The 20,603-nt window shown below is 33.9% G+C and overlaps 1 protein-coding gene across 1 annotated transcript in view; it reads right to left on the reverse strand.

Annotated features, from left to right (window-relative positions):
* Nucleotides 1-20,603, reverse strand: part of slco1c1 (solute carrier organic anion transporter family, member 1C1) — a 93,138-nt gene that overhangs the window by 20,964 nt on the left and 51,571 nt on the right. Inside the window, exons 8-10 of the mRNA XM_062068092.1 lie at nucleotides 15,996-16,241; nucleotides 3,514-3,678; nucleotides 3,198-3,393 (exon numbers count right to left, since the gene is read on the reverse strand). Of these exons, the coding sequence (XP_061924076.1) occupies nucleotides 3,198-3,393; nucleotides 3,514-3,678; nucleotides 15,996-16,241 (607 nt within the window). The remainder of the gene's footprint in view (nucleotides 1-3,197; nucleotides 3,394-3,513; nucleotides 3,679-15,995; nucleotides 16,242-20,603) is intronic.

Genomic DNA, 20,603 nt, shown 5'->3' on the forward strand with positions numbered 1-20,603 from the left:
TTAAATTATGAGATAAAATGTTAATTATGAGATAAAAACTATAAATGATGAGATAAAATGTTAATTATGAGATAAAAAGTATAAATTATGAGATCAAATGTTTATGAGATCAAATGTTTAAATTATGAGATAAAATGTTGGATTCTTGAGATAAAAAGTGTTACGACAAAAAATTTAATAATCATGAAACAAAATGACAATTTATGAGATAAAATGTTATTTATGAGATAAAATGTTATTTATGAGATAAAAAGTATAAATTATGAGATACAATGTTGATTATGAGAGAAAATTGTAAATAAGATAAAATGTCAAACATTTTAAAAAATCTTTGAATTATGAGATAAAATGTCATAATCATGAGATGAAAGTTGTAAATTATTAGATAACATGTTTAAATTATGAGATACAATGTTAATTATGAGATAAAATGTTAATTATGAGATAGAATGTTAATTATGAGATAAAAATTTTAAATGATGAGATAAAATGTTAATTATGAGATAAAAACTATAAATGATGAGATAAAATGTTAATTATGAGATAAAAAGTATAAATTATGAGATCAAATGTTTATGAGATCAAATGTTTAAATTATGAGATAAAATGTTGGATTCTTGAGGTAAAAAGTGTTAACGACGAAAAATTTAATAATCATGAAACAAAATGGCAATTTATGAGATAAAATGTTATTTATGAGATAAAAAGTATAAATTATGAGATACAATGTTGATTATGAGAGAAAATTGTAAATAAGATAAAATGTCAAACATTTGAAAAAATCTTTGAATTATGAGATAAAATGTCATAATCATGAGATGAAAGTTGTAAATTATTAGATAAAATGTTAACTATGAGATAAAATGTTAAAATTATGAGATAAAATGTTAATTATGAGATAGAATGTTAATTATGAGATAAAATGTTAATTATGAGATAAAAACTATAAATGATGAGATAAAATGTTAATTATGAGATAAAACGTTTCAATTATGAGATAAAATGTCATAATCATGAAACAAAAGTTGTAAATTATTACATAAAATGTTACTTATGAGATAAAAAGTATAAATTATGAGATCAAATGTTTATGAGATAAAATGTTTAAATTATGAGATCAAATGTTGGATTCTTGAGGTAAAAAGTGTTAACGACAAAAAATGTAATAATCATGAAACAAAATGGCAATTCATGAGATAAAATGTCATTTATGAGATAAAAAGTATAAATTATGAGATACAATGTTGATTATGAGAGAAAATTGTAAATAAGATAAAATGTCAAACATTTGAAAAAATCTTTGAATTATGAGATAAAATGTCATAATCATGAGATGAAAGTTGTAAATTATTAGATAAAATGTTAACTATGAGATAAAATGTTTAAATTATGACATAAAATGTTAATTATGAGATAAAATGTTAATTATGAGATAGAATGTTAATTGTGAGATAAAACGTTTAAATTATGAGATAAAATGTTAACTATGAGATAAAAAGTATAAATGATGAGATAAAATGTTAATTATGAGATAAAACGTTTCAATTATGACATAAAATGTCATAATCATGAAACAAAAGTTGTAAATTATTAGATAAAATGTTAATTATGAGATAAAAAGTATAAATTTAGAGATAAAATGTTTAAATTATGAGATAAAATGTTAATTATGAGATAAAATGTTATTTATGAGATAAAAAGTATAAATTATGAGACAAAATGTTAATAATGAGATAAAAAGTTTAGATTATGAGATAAAATGTTAATTATGAGATAAAAGTATAAATTATGAGATAAAATGTTAACTATGAGATAAAACGTTTAAATTATGAGGTAAAATGTTAATTATGAGATAAAAAGTATAAATTACGAGATACCATTTTAATTATGATAAAACATTTCAATTATGACATAAAATGTCATAATAGAATAAATTAAATTAGGAGATAAAATATTATAATTTAATAAAAAGCTTAAAATATGACGTAAAAATATCAGTCATGCATTATTATTTAGGGGTGCGGAGGAATCTGTCATAAAATGTCATAATCATGAAACAAAAGTTGTAAATTATTAGATAAAATGTTAATTATGAGATAAAAAGTATAAATTACGAGATACCATTTTAATTATGATAAAACGTTTCAATTATGACATAAAATGTCATAATAGAATAAATTAAATTAGGAGATAAAATATTATAATTTAATAAAAAGCTTAAAATATGACGTAAAAATACCAGTCATGCATTATTATTTAGGGGTGCGGAGGAATCTGTCATAAAATGTCATAATCATGAAACAAAAGTTGTAAATTATTAGATAAAATGTTAATTATGAGATAAAAAGTATAAATTTAGAGATAAAATGTTTAAATTATGAGATAAAATGTTAATTATGAGACAAAATGTTATTTATGAGATAAAAAGTATAAATTATGAGACAAAATGTTAATTATGAGATAAAAAGTATAAATTATGAGAGAAAATGTTAACTATGAGATAAAACGTTTAAATTATGAGATAAAATGTTAATTATGAGATAAAAAGTATAAATTATGAGATAAAATGTCATAATCATGAGATAAAAGTGTAAATAAGATAAAATGTTAATAATTTAAAAAAGAGTTTCAATTATGAGATAAAATGTTTCAATTATGAGATAAAATGTCATAATCATGAGGTAAAAGTGTAAATAAGATAAAATGTTTATAATTTGAAAAAGTGTTTGAATTATGAGATAAAAAGTGTAAATTACGAGATAAAATGTTAATTATGAGACACAATTTTAATGTTTTTTTAACATTTGAAATTATGATATTAAATGTCATAATCTTGAGACAAATTAGAAAATAGAATAAATTAAATTAGGAGATAAAGTATTATAATTTAATAAAAAGCTTAAAATATGACATAAAAATATCAGTCATGCATTATTATTTAGGGGTGTCTTAGAATAGTGGACGGTAGGATTCGGAGGAATCTGATAAGACAATCAAAAATTAGTATCGGGACATCTCTAAATAAAAAGACAAAATAATAAAAGTAGGTATGATTGGTGACATCGTATGGGATCAGTATCGGTCAATACTGAAGGCTCAAAGATTGGTATCATATCGTGAACGCGTTATTAATAATTATTATCATGACTATTTTTTTATTCCATAGTTTTGCATGTGTTTGAAGTGCTGAAGCCCACCTGCTGTACGGGAGCGTCACGCCGGCCATCTTGGCGTTCTCGCAGCTCATGGCGAAGAAGAACAAGGAGAGGATGTAACCGATCAGAGACGTGACGAAGGCAAACTTGGCCGCTCCCATGATGTTCAGCTTCATCTTCTTCATCAGGAGGCCGCCGGAGAAGATCCCGAATGCCACGGCCGGAATGTTGATCACGCCTGGGGTGGGAGAGGACAAGGCGGGGTCATCGCAGAGCACCACCATGCATCCCAGCGGGCATGTTCCTGTTCCTCAGGAGCTTCTATCAAACACATCGGGGTCCGGTCTACGGTTCACACCCATGAGAAAGTTGGCCTTGGATGCAGACTGCCGGAAGTGCTGCTCGATGTACTTTGGCTTGTAGGTCACCATGCCGATGAGAGAGTTGAGCTGGATGATGGTCACGCACAAGTAGATCAGGTACACAGGATGGCCCAGCAGAGTCCGCACCGTCGGAACAAAGTCTGCAAAGTTTAATCAGTACCACAATTAGTGACTAGGGATGATGTTTGATAAGAAATTATCGAGTTTGAGCCTATTATCGAATCCTCTAATCCAGGGGTTACCAACCTTTTTGAAACCAAGAGCTACTTCTTGATTAATGCGAAGGGCTACCAGTTTGATACACACTTAAATAAATTGCCAGAAATAGCCAATTTGCTCAATTTACCTTTAACTCTATGTTATTATTAATAATTAACGATATTTACACTTAATTGAACGGTTTAAAAGAGGAGAAAACATGAAATAAATGACAATTAAATTTTGAAACATAGTTTATCTTCAATTTCGACTCTTTAAAATTCAAAATTCAACGGAAAAAAAGAAGAGAAAAACTAGCTAATTCGAATCTTTTTGAAAAAATTAAAAAAAGAATTTATGGAACATCATTAGTAATTTTTCCTGATTAAGATTAATTTTAGAATTTGGATGACATGTTTTAAATAGGTTAAAATCCAATCTGCACTTTGTTAGAATATATAACAAATTGGACCAAGCTATATTTCTAACAAAGACAAATCATTATTTCTTCTATATTTTCCAGAACAAAAATTTTCAAAGAAATTCAAAAGACTTTGAAATAAGATTTAAATTTCATTCTACAGATTTTCTAGATTTGCCAAAATACTTTTTTTAAAAATTTTAATCATAATAAGTTTGAAGAAATATTTCACAAATATTCTTCGTCGAAAAAACAGAAGCTAAAATGAAAAATTAAATTAAAATGTATTTATTATTCTTTACAATAAAAAAAATGTTTACTTGAACATTGATTTGAATTGTCAGGAAAGAAGAGGAAGGAATTTAACAGGTAAAAAGGTACATGTGTTTAAAAATCCTAAAATCATTTTTAAGGTTGTATTTTTTCTCTAAAATTGTCTTTCTGAAAGTTATGAGAAGCAAAGTAAAAAAATTAATGAATTTATTTAAACAAAAGAAGACCAAGTCTTTAAGATATTTTCTTGGATTTTCAAATTCTATTTGAGTTTTGTCTCTCTTAGAATTAAAAATGTCAGGCAAAGCGAGACCAGCTTGTTAGTAAATAAATAAAATTTAAAAAATAGAGGCAGCTCACTGGTAAGTGCTGCTATTTGAGGTATTTTTAGAACAGGCCAGCGGGCGACTCATCTGGTCCTTACGGGCTACCTGGTGCCCGTAAGGACCGAACCGATTCCTTATCGATTCTCTTATCGAGTCCAGATAGGTTGTTGTATATGGAAAAAAACACACAATATTTGGTTGAACAAAAGCTCACTTTTATTATATAAGAAAAAAATAAAATCTAATAAATAAATAAATATTGACTGCTACCCCCCTAAAAAAATAAAATAAAATAAATAAATATTGACTGTTGTTACCCAAAGTATATTAAGTGGGATTTTTCAGAAAAACAAATACAAACAGTAACACAAAAACAACCTGTCTCTGTGATCACTATAGGTGTATAAATAATAATATTGTGTTAAATAAAATCAGTCCCTTGGGCACAAAACTGAAAATAATACAGCTCTCCAAAAAGTGCACTTCTGCTGCTATTTGACATAACTGTTTGTTATGATGCTTTGACATTTTTGCACTTTATTTCTTTATTGAAAGAAAATTCTATGAAGAGAAAAGTTGTTTGCAAATGTGGTTACAATGCTAAAAAATGAAAAGTTAAAGCTAAAAAAAAGAAATACACTTTATTGAGTTAAAATCTTTCTTTATAGGGGGAAAGATGTGATGTTATGAGCTAGGGAATATAACAACTACACTACCCAGCATGCAACGGGAGCGACGAGCCTGCGCGGTAGCCCCGAAAAGTGTTGTTGCATGTCGTCACCCGGCAGCTAAGAATGAGGTTATGAGCACGCTGTGAAAGTAAACGTCAAGAACTCAGCCAACACGCCTCGTCTGCATTATTTATAATTAGACAGACAACACATATGCAGTGTGATTTTGTTTTGTTTACAAGGAAAGAAAAACAAAAGTTAAAAAAGGGAGAGATGTGTTGTATATATATGTATATGCTGCGGTTGCTTTAAGAACGTTGCGACAGCTGCCGTAAAGGAGGTGCGTTGCTAGCCTGGTTGCTATGTTTCAGGTTGGTCGTAAAAGTGTTGGTCATGTGTTTGTACCCTGCTCAAATCTCTCAGTAAAGTTATTCATCGGATTATACCTTTTCTTTTGAACTTTATTACACCTTGGAGCGCTTTTTCCCGTCCATTTTTTTCCTGCTTTCGCTATCTGCGCCTAATGACTGAGCTACGTGACGTCATTTCTTGTGATGTCACACGGAGCATTTCTGGTCGGGACAGGATTCCAGGGATTCGAATAAAGAACCAACTCTTTTTCTTTACTATAGTGGTCTTGATAACGGGTACCGGTTCTCAAAAGGGGATTCGAGTCTGAGGACTCGGTTCTTTTCTTATCGAACAACCGGGAAAACCGGTTTCGAGTATCATCCCTATTAGTGACTCCTACAAATTGTGTGTATTAGGGCTGTGAATCTTTGGGTGTCCCACGATTCGATTCATTATCGATTCTTGGGGTCACGATTCGATTCAAAATCGATTTTTTTTTTTCAATTCAACACGATTCTCGATTCAAAAACGATTTTGTTCCCGATTCAAAAGGATTCTCTATTCATTCAATACATAGATTTCAGCAGGATCTACCCTAGTCTGGTGACATGCAAGCAGAGTAGTAGATTTTTGTTAAAAGCTTTTATAATTGTAAAGGACAATGTTTTATCAACTGATTGCAATAATGTACATTTGTTTTAACTATTAAATGAACCAAAAATGACTTATTTTATCTTTGTGAAAATATTGGACACAGTGTGTTGTCAAGCTTATGAGATGCGATGCAAGTGTAAGCCACTCTGACACTATTGTTCTTTTTTTTATTTTTTATAAATGGTTTTGGAATTGGATTGCATTGTTTATTTTTTTAAATAATTTTTTTTTTGAATAAATAAAAAAATTTGGGATGTCCGATAATGGCTTTTTGCCGATATCCGATATTCCGATATTGTCCAACTCTTTAATTACCGATACCGATATCAACCGATACCGATATCAACCAATATATGCAGTCGTGGAATTAACACATTATTATGCCTAATTTGGACAACCATGTATGGTGAAGATAAGGTACTTTTTAAAAAAAATTATAAAATAAGATAACTAAATTAAAAACATTTTCTTGAATAAAAAAGAAAGTAAAACAATATAGAAACAGTTACATAGAAACTCGTAATTAATGAAAATTAGTAAAATTAACTGTTAAAGGTTAGTACTATTAGTGGAGCAGCAGCACGCACAATCATGTGTGCTTACGGACTGTATCCCTTGCAGACTGTATTGATATATATTGATATATAATGTAGGAACCAGAATATTGATAACAGAAAGAAATGGGGGGCGGGAGGTTTTTTGGGTTGGTGCACTAATTGTAAGTGTATCTTGTGTTTTTTATGTTGATTTAATAAAAAAAACAAAAACAAAAAAAAAACAAAAAACGATACAGATAATAAAAAAACCGATACCGATAATTTCTGATATTACATTTTAACGCATTTATCATTTATTATCCCTAAAAAAAATAAATCGATTTTTTCCAAAATGAGAATTAAAAAAAAAAAAAAAAAGAATCGATTCTGAATCGCACGTGAGAATCGCGGTTCGAATTCTAATCGATTTTTTCCCACACCCCTAGTGTGTATAGACTTTTTTTCTACATCAATAAAATGGGAGTGTCATATGCAAACTGGCCAATAAACAACAATATTTCATGAATCTTACCAGAACTTTCCGTCAGAAACAGACTACTTAAGAAAGAAAGTAGTTATTATCATGATACATCAAACTGGTGCCTTGAGTACTGGCCGATACCGATCCAATATCAGCAGGAATACTTTTACTGTTTGCTAATATGCGATTGTGGAGGGGGGGGCGTGGCCTGCGGGCCTGCAGCGAAGCGGGGTGTGCCTGGGCCAGGACCGGCCTCGAAGTCAGCGACAGGTGCGTAGATGACCCAGGTGGGCCTTATTATCTAATCACCTGTCGCTCTGTTTAAGCAGCAGCCGGGGAGAAGAGGTGGGGGGAGCTGGCATGAGAGCGAGAGCGTCACAGCCACAAAAGACAATTGCTGGGAAGCAACCCACAGACTTTTATTGAAAAATAAAACGGTATTGAACCATGAAACGGGCTCGCATGAAAATGCTTGGTGGTCTGGAGGACCCACTGGAAGGCGACTTCCACAGCGATGTTAGAAAATGTTCGATCAAGTGAAATAAGTCCAACAGAGAACAGTGGGAGGTACGAACAACACTAACATATTTACTATTATCCATCTGGAATGGACTTATGATGTCTTTAAGTTGGAGTGGAGTGGTAATTGTATTTTTTTTGTCGACTCCTAGTGGCGACAATAACTCATGGAGTTCAACACATGATGTAGTAAGTTGGATGATGCGGACACGCTTGTTACTGGATGGATACTATCTACTTTTGCCTTGGTAGACTTTGTATGTTTAAATAATATGCAACTGCGATTATTTGATACTTGTTTATGTTGACAAATGTGCTGTTTTAGACATCCATTATGTATGACTAGCTTGTGTGCTATTGTGTGCTCATCTGTTGTGTAGCTACCAGCTCCCAATAGCCCTGTAGCCTACAATGTTGACCCTTTGTAAATGACTTCATTATCATACGAAGTTATGACTTTTTTTTAATCTCATAATTTATTAGGCTGACGTTGACTCTTAGTCAAATCTAAATAGTTAGATTTGGATTATTTTTTATTGAGGGACCACGCGGAGGAAGAAGTGTTTTAATGTCTGATGGTCGGACTGCAAAGTTGATTGTCTTATCAGATTCCTCCGAATCCAATCTTCCACTATTCTAAGACACCCCTAAATAATCATTTGGACTATACAGGATTGATATTTTTACATCATATTTTAAGCTTTTTATAAAATGATAATATTTGATCTCCTGATTTCATTTATTCTATTTCCTAATTTGTCTCATTACTAGGACATTTCTCTCTAGGTCGTCCTCAGACGAGCCTTCCATCGTTGCTTCCAGTCATCCCGATTCTCCATACATTTGGCCAGTTCCTTGGTACTCTGAGCTCCTGCATCCTTCTTGAGTATGTCCACGTATGTTAGTGTGGGACGTCCTCTTGACCGATGCCCATGTGTTGGTTCCCACAGTACCAATTTGCTGGCTGGCAGCTCCTGATGCCTTTGGCAGTGCCCTGCTAGTCTCATTCTCCTTACAGCAATCTTCTCGCTCACCCTTGGTATTCCCCTGTAGAGGACTCTGTTGGTTACGTGCGCACTCTTGTTGATGTTAAGCACTGCACGCAGCATCCTGGTGTAGCAACCATCCAGAGACCTCTCCAGGGTTGGCTTCAGGGTCCAGCATTCGCTGCCATAGAGGAGAACGGACTCAACTGTCGCGTAGAAGAAGCTGAGTTTGATTTGGCGGGGGAGGTTGGAGCTCCATACACTGGTCATGCCGTTCAGGGCCCTCCATGCAAGTGCCTTCCTCACTTTTAAATCCTGCTCAGTTGAGTTGACCCATCCGCCCAGGTATTTGAAGTCCTCAACTTCTTTCAGCACAGTGCCTCCTGCTGTTATCAGAGGTTGATGTTCTGGTGGAACATTGTAGGTCATGACCTCAGTTTTCTTGGCATTTAGCCTAAGGCCAACCTTGGCGCACTCTAGCTCTACCCTGTGTAGGAGTTCTTGTGCTTGTTCCACGTTGTTGGAGAGCAGACTGATGTCATCCGCATAGTCAAGGTCTGTCAGGACCACTGCCGGTTGTCGACTCGACTTCCTTGGTGTCAGCGTGAAGCCAAGTTCCTGCTCTCGCCCATTTATTGCCTTCCTGAGCGCATGATCAAGGACTATGATGAAGAGGAAGGGGGCTAGTGTATCCCCTTGTATAACTCCAGCCAGGATGTCAAACTCCTCGCTGTTGCCATCTGGGGTCACCATCCTGGCCCTTGTTCCTGCGTACATGGACTCTATTGCTCGGAGTAGGTTCGGAGGAATACTGTATGCCTTCAAGATCTTCACCATCGTGCCTCGATGTATCGAGTCAAATGCCTTTTTGAAGTCTATGAAGCATAGGACTGCAGTCAGGTTGTCCTTCCTCACCTCCTCAATCAATCTCCTAAGTGCCAAGATCTGGGCTGTAGTTGTTCGTCCTTCTCGAAAGCCGTTCTGATTTACTCACAGGTGAGGGTCGATTGCATGCCGGACCCTGTTTAGGATCATGCGGTTGTAGACTTTCGCAGTGATACAGGTCAGGCTGATGCCTCGGTAGTTGTCTGGCTTCGAGAGGTCTCCGGATTTGGGCACTGGTACGATGTTTGATAGAGACCACATATCAGGCAGCCGATTGTGCAGCAGAGCAAGGTTGCAGAACTCTAGAATGATGTCATCAAGATCACAGTTCTTCACGACCTCTGGGGGTATGCCGTCCGGGCCAGCGCTTTTTCCCACTCTTACTGTGGCTTTTGCCCTGGCGAGCTCTCCGAGTGTGAAGGGACCATCGTTGATGTTCAGGTTTGGGAGGACTGATGGTATTTCTTCTTCCTCAGCTGCGTCTGCTGTTTCTCCCAGCAGCCTTTTGAAGTGACTGGACCAGGTTGTCACCCTCTCCTCCGGGCTGTGTCCCTCCACCTGTCCCTCCTTGGTCCTCTTCCGCCCCGTCATCTCATTGATGACCCTCCAGGCCTCCCCATACTGTTGTTCACCTTGCGCCGCCTGCACCCTCCGCACTCTCTCCATCAGTTCTTCCCCTTTGATGGTATCATAGCATTTGAAAAGAAACTGTTTGGCTTCATTCAGCTCGCCACGCCTCTCCACAGTTGGTTCCCGCTCAAAGTTGAGGCGGGCTTCCTCCACCATCCCTCGTGCTGCTACGACCTCTGGGTGTTTGGATCGTCTGGAGGTACTGACTCTCTCCATCATGGGCACGTACAGCCTGGTCGCCTCCTCATTCGCAGTGACGAATCTCCTGTATTCTCCACTGGCCTCCGCTCCCCTGTCCAGCTGCTGGAATCGTCTCCTCATCTCCTCTGCGTATCTGGTTTGAAGGCCAGGGTCACTTGAGAAAGCTTTCCAGTTATACCGGATCTTGGGACTTGGTTTGGGGACCCTGAGGCTCAGGCAAACTCTCATTGAGACCACACGGTGGTCTGAGCCCACAGAACTAAAAGTGCTGTATGGCTCAGCATTCAGGATGGAGTTCCTCCATTTCTTCCTCACTAGGATGTAATCTAGCTGCCGTAGTGTTCCTGAGGCTCGGTCTCGGAAGGTCCACCTCTTTCCTGTTCTCTTCCGGAAGATGGTATTCGCCGCCAGTAGCTCGTGTTCCATGAGGAAGGCAGTGAGGTAGGTGCCGTTGCGGTTGGTAGAGTCGTGGTAAGGGAAGGGTGCGTCCTCTGGTCCAAGCCTTGCATTGAAGTCCCCAAGGATTGCCAGGAAGTTGTGCGCTGGGACGCCACGGACCGCTCTTACAAGGTCCTCAAAGAACTTCTCCACCACGTCAGATGGTGCCACGTTGGTGGGTGAGTACACGACTATGACTGTTGTTACTGGGTTGCCCGAGAACTCTGCGCTCAGAATCCTGTCGGTGTGGTGGTAAACCCGACGGAGAGCCTTACGTGCCCGTGGGCCCAGCATTAACCCTACACCGCCTGTTGCGGCCTGGGCCTCGTTCCTCCACGCAGATGCAGAAATGAACGTGCATCTCTCCACTCTGCAGTACAGGATGGGGTCATCAGTGTGCACTCTCCTGTGTTCTTGGACCCCCAGGATCTCCACTCCCCGTTCCTCTGCACAGTGTGCAAGCTCTATCAATCTCGCTTCTTCTCTCGCTGTGCATGCGTTGAAGGTTCCCATAACAAATGGTCTCCGACAGCGCATGAGTGCATTGGACGTGGTGCTGTGTTCGGACAGGACCCTCCCTGGGACAATCCCAGGGTTTGAGGTCCTGTCGTCATGGTGTCCTCCAGGAGGAGGACCAGCACCACCATCCGCTGCGATGTTCCTGCGGACTCCCGCCGCTGGAAGTATAGGATTTGGGATGACTTTGTACTCCATGGTTGGCTTTACTATGCTAATAGCGAACTGTGGGGCGCAACTCCTCGCAGTCCCGGTTTTAGTTCAGAGTGACCTTCTCCTAGACAGGTTGCCATCCAAGGCTTACGAGCCCCATCTGCCCGAATGCGGCAGGTAGCACGGGGGTACATCTTACCCGTGGCGGTATTAACCCGACCTGACTAATATTAACATTTAATCTAATCATTTATTTAAAAAAATAAAAAATAAAATAAAAAAGTAGTCTTTGTTGTCGCTTATGAAGTCTGTCATGATTAGTAGTGTTGTTGTTGAAGGGAAAAGCGAACATATGGGAAATTAATACGCTGAAAATATGTAAATATTACATGTTATTATGAATTTACTACATTACATATATACTTACAGCATGAATATAAAATGACGGTGGAGGTTTTTGATGTTTTTTAGAGCGCTTTGTAGGCGGAATAGAGCGACTATCATTGGCTCCATTGTTAGCTGATTTTTACTAACCTTTTTTTTTTAAATATTGCATGTTATTATGAATGTTATTACTTTACATATATACTTACAGCATGAATATAAAATGACGATGGAGGTTTTTGATGTTTTTTAGAGCGCTTTGTAGGCGGAATATAGCGACTATTATTGGCTCCATTGTTAGCTGACTTTTACTAACCGTTTTTTTTTTTTTAATATTACATGTTATTATGAATGTTATTACATTACATATATACTTACAGCATGAATATAAAATGACGGTGGAGGTTTTTGATATTTTTTACAGCGCTTTGTAGGCGGAATAGAGGGACTATCATTGGCTCCATTGTTAGCTGACTTTTACTAACCTTTGTTTTTTTGTAATACAATACATGTTATTATTAATGTTACTACATTACATATATACTTACAGCATGAATATAAAATGACGATGGAGGTTTTTGATGTTTTTTAGAGCGATTTGTAGGCGGAATAGAGCGACTATTATTGGCTCCATTGTTAGCTGACTTTTACTAACCTTTTTTTTAAAATATTACATGTTATTATGAATGTTATTACATTACATATATACTTACAGCATAAATATAAAATGACGATGGAGGTTTTTGATGTTTTTTAGAGCGCTTTGTAGGCGGAATAGAGCGACTATCATTGTCTCCATTGTTAGCTAAATACTAACTAACGTTTTTGTTTTTTTTAATATTACATGTTATTATGAATGTTATTATATTACATATATACTTACAGCATGAATATAAAATGACGGTGGAGGTTTTTGATGTTTTTTAGAGCGCTTTGTAGGCGGAATAGAGCGACTATCATTGGCTCCATTGTTAGCTGACTTTTACTAACCTTTGTTTTTTTTTAATACAATACATGTTATTATTAATGTTACTACATTACATATATACTTACAGCATGAATATAAACGACGATGGAGGTTTTTGATTTATTTTAGAGCGCTTTGTATGCTGAATACAGCGACTATCATTGGCTCCATTGTTAGCTGACTTTTACTAACCTTTGTTTTTTTTTAATACATGTTATTATTAATGTTACTACATTACATATATACTTACAGCATGAATATAAAACGACGATGGAGGTTTTTGATGTTTTTTAGAGCGCTTTGTAGGCGGAATAGAGCGACTATCATTGGCTCCATTGTTAGCTGACTTTTACTAACCTTTTTTTTTTATATTACATGTTATTATGAATGTTATTACATTACATATATACTTACAGCATGAATATAAAATGACGATGGAGGTTCTTGATGTTTTTAGAGCGCTTTGTAGGCGGAAAAGAGCGACTATTATTGGCTCCATTGTTAGCTGACTTTTACTAACCTTTTTTTGTTAATATTATATGTTATTACATTACATATATACTTACAGCATGAATATAAAATGACGGTGGAGGTTTTTGATGTTTTTTAGAGCGATTTGTAGGCGGAATAGAGCGACTATCATTGGCTCCATTGTTAGCTGACTTTTACTAACCTTTGTTTTTTTTTAATACAATACATGTTATTATGAATGTTACTACATTACATATATACTTACAGCATGAATATAAAACGACGATGGAGGTTTTTGATTTATTTTAGAGCGCTTTGTAGGCTGAATAGAGCGGCTATCATTGGCTCCATTGTTAGCTGACTTTTACTAACCTTTTTTTAAAAATATTACATGTTATTATGAATGTTATTATATTACATATATACTTACAGCATGAATATAAAATGACGATGGAGGTTTTTGATGTTTTTCAAAACGCTTTGTAGGCGGAATAGAGCGACTATCATTGGCTCCATTGTTAGCTGACTTTTACTAACCTTTGTTTTTTTTTAATACAATACATGTTATTATTAATGTTACTACATTACATATATACTTACAGCATGAATATAAAACGATGATGGAGGTTTTTGATGTTTTTTAGAGCGCTTTGTAGGCGGAATAGAGCGACTATCATTGGCTCCATTGTTAGCTGACTTTTACTAACCTTTTTTTTTGTTAATATTACATGTTATTATGAATGTTATTACATTACATATATACTTACAGCATGAATATAAAACGACAATGGAGGTTTTTGATTGATTTTAGAGCGCTTTGTAGGCTGAATATAGCGACTATCATTGGCTCCATTGTTAGCTGACTTTTACTAACCTTTTTTTTTTTAAATATTACATGTTATTATGAATGTTATTACATTAGATATATACTTACAGCATGAATATAAAATAACGATGGAGGTTTTTGATGTTTTTTAGAGCGCTTTGTAGGCGGAATATAGCGACTATCATTGGCTCCATTGTTAGCTGACTTTTACTAACCTTTTTTTTTAATATTACATGTTATTATGAATGTTATTACATTACATATATACTTACAGCATGAATATAAAATGACGATGGAGGTTTTTGATGTTTTTTAGAGCGCTTTGTAGGCGGAATAGAGCGACTATCATTGGCTCCATTGTTAGCTGACTTTTACTAACCTTTTTTAAAATATTACATGTTATTATGAATGTTACTGTATTACATATATACTTACAGCATGAATATGCAATGACGGTGGAGGTTTTTGATGTTTTTTAGAGCCCTTTGGAGGCGGAATACAGTGACTATCATTGGCTCCATTGTTAGCTGACTTTTACTAACCTTTGTTTTTTAATATTACATGTTATTATGAATGTTATTACATTACATATATACTTACAGCATGAATATAAAATGACGATGGAGGTTTTTGATGTTTTTTAGAGCGCTTTGTAGGCGGAATAGAGCGACTATCATTGGCTCCATTGTTAGCTGACTTTTACTAACCTTTTTTAAAATATAACATGTTATTATGAATGTTACTGTATTACATATATACTTACAGCATGAATATGCAATGACGGTGGAGGTTTTTGATGTTTTTTAGAGCCCTTTGGAGGCGGAATACAGTGACTATCATTGGCTCCATTGTTAGCTGACTTTTACTAACCTTTGTTTTTTTTTAATACAGTACATGTTATTATGAATATTATTACATTACATATATACTTACAGCATGAATGTAAAACGACAATGGAGGTTTTTGATGTTTTTTAGAGCGCTTTGTAGGCGGAATAGAGGGACTATCATTGGCTCCATTGTTAGCTGACTTTTACTAACCTTTTTAAAAATAAAATAAATACATGTTATTATGAATGTTACTACATTACATATATACTTACAGCATGAATATAAAACGACGATGGATGTTTTTGATGTTTTTTACAGCGCTTTGTAGGCGGAATAGAGCGACTATCATTGGCTCCATTGTTAGCTGACTTTTACTAACCTTCTTTTTACGAGTTAAAATGCACAAAAAAAGAAGAAACATGTGTTTTTGTCTTACATATGGGTGGAAATGATAGAAAAGTGTAGTTCTCCTTTAAATTGGTATTAGGTTGCTTCGATGGATCGTTCAATGAGTTTAACTAAAATAAACGGATACAATCCCGCATGGTGAGACTGAGACTCAAACTGTATTAGTGGCTGCTAAAAGGAGTACAAAAAAACTAAATACTGTAAAAGGCCGCATTAACAGGTGGCCCCTAAAACTGTATCTCCATTGGTTCATATAAAAAGACTAACAATAACATGCATTATGTTATTGTTGTGAATATGCCAGCTTCAAACACATTTTTATTCCAGCTTACCTTTTGCCATCTCTATGAAACTCATGTGCTCCTCGGCAGGGTACTTGTGCTTGACGGGGGCGCAGTCTTTCGTTAGACCGCTCTGTTCCGGCTTGTCTGGGCCGTGGTCGCTGCCTGGGACGTGCAAAGAGCGTGGTAGGAACCAGAAGGGAATGGCAGAGAGCAGGGTGATGATGCCTGCTATCAGGTAGCCCAACCACCAGGCTCCAACCCAGCGGGAGTCCGCTGGGGTTATAGTGATGCTTTCTGGGTAAAAAGACAGAATGTGGAATAGGTTTTACAACTTTGATGCATACTACTGCTGTGTGCTCAAGGAAATTAAATCAGTGTTGTCCAAATTGCTGCAGCGGGCACATTTGCGGCCTGCAGTTCATTTTTTACAGGCCTGTGGCACATTTCACAATGACTAGAACAGGGGTCGGCAACCCAAAATGTTGAAAGAGCCATATTGGACCAAAAATACAAAAACAAATCTGTCTGGAGCCTCAAAAAATTCAAAGCCATATTACATCTAGTGTGTCATGAGATATAAATTGAATCAAGAGGACTTAAAGGAAACTAAATGAGCTCAAATATACCTACAAATGAGGCATAATGATGCAATATGTACATATAGCTAGCCTAAATAGCATGTTAGCGTCGATTAGCTTGCAGTCATGCAGTGACCAAATATGTCTGATTAGCACTCCACACAAGTCAATAACATCAACAAAACTCACCTTTGTGCATTCACGCACAACATTAAAAGTTTGGTGGACAAAATGAGACAGAAAAAGAAGTGGCATAAAACACGTCCTAGAACAGGGGTCGGCAACCCAAAATGTTGAAAGAGCCATATTGGACCAAAAATACAAAAACAAATCTGTCTGGAGCCTCAAAAAATTCAAAGCCATATTACATATAGTGTGTCATGAGATATAAATTGAATTAAGAGGACTTAAAGGAAACTAAATGAGCTCAAATATACCTACAAATGAGGCATAATGATGCAATATGAACATATAGCTAGCCTAAATAGCATGTTAGCATCGATTAGCTTGCTAGTCATGCAGTGACCAAATATGTCTGATTAGCACTCCACACAAGTCAATAACATCAACAAAACTCACCTTTGTGCATTCACGCACAACGTTAAAAGTTTGGTGGACAAAATGAGACAGAAAAAAGAAGTGGCATAAAACACGTCCTAGAAAGTCGGAGAAAGTTATAAATGTAAACAACCTACGGTGGGTTCAAGGACCGCCAAAATTAGTAGGACAAAACGGCGCTCGCCAAATACTCGAATCAGTGAAGCATGTTTAATATAAACAGTGTACTTTATAAAAATTAGGGGGGTTTGTGTCATGTTTGTCCTCCTACAGAAACCATATTAACACAAAAAATATGTTTTTTTCCCCTCATCTTTTTCCATTTTTCATACATTTTTGCAAAAGCTCCAGAGAGCTACTAGGGCGGCGCTAAAGAGCCGCATGCGGCTCTAGAGCCTCGGGATGCCAACCCCCGGACTAGTAAAACAAAAAAAGCATTAAAAAAGGGAAATAAAAAAGCAAATGTTAAAAGAAAAAGATGCAGTGTTGACTCTAATAGCACAACGCTGCCATGCAAGCAGTTTTGTCCTGTAAAGCTGTCGTTGCTCAAAAAATAATAATGAATTCAAATCAATGTTTTTGTTGACAAAAAGGGCAAAAACAAATGCATGACAAATAAATAAAAATGTATAATCGACGGGTAGAGCCGAAGTTGATCGAGATACTTTTTTTTAAAAAAATTTTTTATTTTTTTTTACTTCCGAGTGGATTATGGATAATTCTTCATCTAAACGGGAAGATATAAACATCCCATCTGTCGGCATCCCAGTGAGATCAGATATTGTACAGTAAGTGATTGTGTTATTATAAATTAATAAAGACTTATAATTAGAGATGTCCGATAATATCGGTCTGCCGATATTATCGGCCGATAAATGCGTTAAAATGTAATATCGGAAATTATCGGTATCGTTTTTTTTATTATCAGTATCGTTTTTTTTTTAAATTTTTTTTATTAAATCCACATAAAAAACACAAGGTACACTTACAATTAGTGCACCAAACCAAAAAACCTCCCTCCCCCATTTACACTCATTCACACAAAAGGGTTGTTTCTTTCTGTTATTAATATTGTGGTTCCTACATTATATATCAATATATATCAATACAGTCTGCAAGGGATACAGTCCGTAAGCACACATGATTGTGCGTGCTGCTGGTCCACTAATAATACTAACCTTTAACAGTTAATTTTACAAATTTTCATTAATTACTAGTTTCTATGTAACTGTTTTTATATTGTTTAACTTTCTTTTTTATTCAAGAAAATGTTTTTAATTTATTTATCTTATTTTATTTGAGTCATTTTTTTAAAAAGTACCTTATCTTCACCATACCTGGTTGTCCAAATTAGGCATAATAATGTGTTAATTCCACGACTGTATATATCGGTTGATATCGGTATCGGTTGATATCGGTATCGGTAATTAAAGAGTTGGACAATATCGGCATATCGGATATCGGCAAAAAGCCATTATCGGACATCCCTACTTATAATCGACGGGTAGAGCCGAAGTTAATCGAGATACTTTTTTTTTTAACTTCCGAGTGGATTATGATTAATTCTTCATCTAAACTGGAAGATATAAAGTCAGCATCCCAGTGAGATCAGACATTGTACAGTAAGTGATTGTGTTATGTTCGTAGTTTGCAGTGCTAATTTAAAAAAAAAAGACTTATATGACTTATTTTTAACACTTAATGTTTTTGTTTTTTTTACTGTCATTGCTCAAAAAATAATAATCAATGAAAAATAAATGTTATAAATTATTGACCTATTTAAGGCTACAATTTCTTCACATCAAATATTCCACTTTGAAAATGTTTTTGGGGAGAAAATATCGCATATTTTGTGTTTTTGCCATAAAAGCAGGGTTTTGACAAAACAGTATAAACATAAAAAAATAATAACTTTACAGATAGACCTGAAGTTGATCTAGAGATTTAAGCGTTGAGTAAAAAAAAATATATATATATACACATATATATATATATATATATATATATATATATATATATATATATATATATACACATATATATATATATATATATATATATACATATATATATATATATATATATATATATATATATATATATATATATATATATATATATATATATATATATATATATATATATATATATATATATATATATATATATATATATATATATATATATATATATATATATATATGACTTATTTTTAACACTTTTATAGTGGGGCCCTTTGAGCCCGAATAATTTTAGTGGATTTTTTTTTCTGTCATTGCTTAAAAAATAATAATGAATGAAAATAAATGTTATGATTTATTGACCTATACCAGGTGTGAATGAATGATGGGTTCCCACTTCTCTGTGAGCGCTTTGAGTATCTAATAATAGAAAAGCGCGATATAAAATCTAATTCATTATTATTATTATTATTATTATTATTATTATTATTATTATTCAAGGCTCCAATTACTTCACATCAAATATTCCACTTTGAAAATCTTTTGGGGGGGGAAAATATCACATATTTTATGTTTTTGCTATAAAAACAGGGTTTTGACAAAAAGGGTATAAGACATCAAAAATATTAACTTTATATCAACAGATAGATTGAAGTTGTTTCAGAGATTAAAGCTATATATGTGTATGTATATATATATATATATATATATATATATATATATATATATATATATATATATATATATATATATATATATATATATATATTAGGGCTGCAACTAACGATTAATTTTATAATCGATTAATCTGTCGATTATTACTTCGATTAATCGATTAATAATCGGATAAAAGAGACAAACTACATTTCTGTCCTTTCCAGCATTTTATTTGAAAAAAAACAGCATACTGGCACCATACTTATTTTGATTATTGTATATATATATATATATATATATTTTTTTATTTTTTTTATTTTAAAGCCTCTGCGCATGCGCATAACATAGATCAACGAATCGATGACTAAATTAATCGGCAACTATTTTTATAATCGATTTTAATCGATTTAATCGATTAGTTGTTGCAGCCCTAATATATATTTATATATATATATATATATATATATATATATATATATATATATATATATATATATATATATATATATATATGCATACATATATATATATATATATATGCATATATATATATATATATATATATATATATATATATATGCATATATATATATATATATATATATATATATATATATATATATATATATATATATATATATATATGCATATATATATATATATATATATATATATATATATATATATATATATATATATATATATAAATATGCATACATATACCACAACTGTATGTGTGTGTATATATATATATATATATATATATATATATATATATATATATATATATATATATATATATATATATATATATATATATATATATATATATATATATATATTACTTATTTCTAACACTTTTATGACTGATATGGGTACCAGATAATACTTGTGGAATTTCA

This window comes from Entelurus aequoreus, linkage group LG13 (genome assembly GCF_033978785.1).
Source record: "Entelurus aequoreus isolate RoL-2023_Sb linkage group LG13, RoL_Eaeq_v1.1, whole genome shotgun sequence".
Taxonomy (NCBI): domain Eukaryota; kingdom Metazoa; phylum Chordata; class Actinopteri; order Syngnathiformes; family Syngnathidae; genus Entelurus; species Entelurus aequoreus.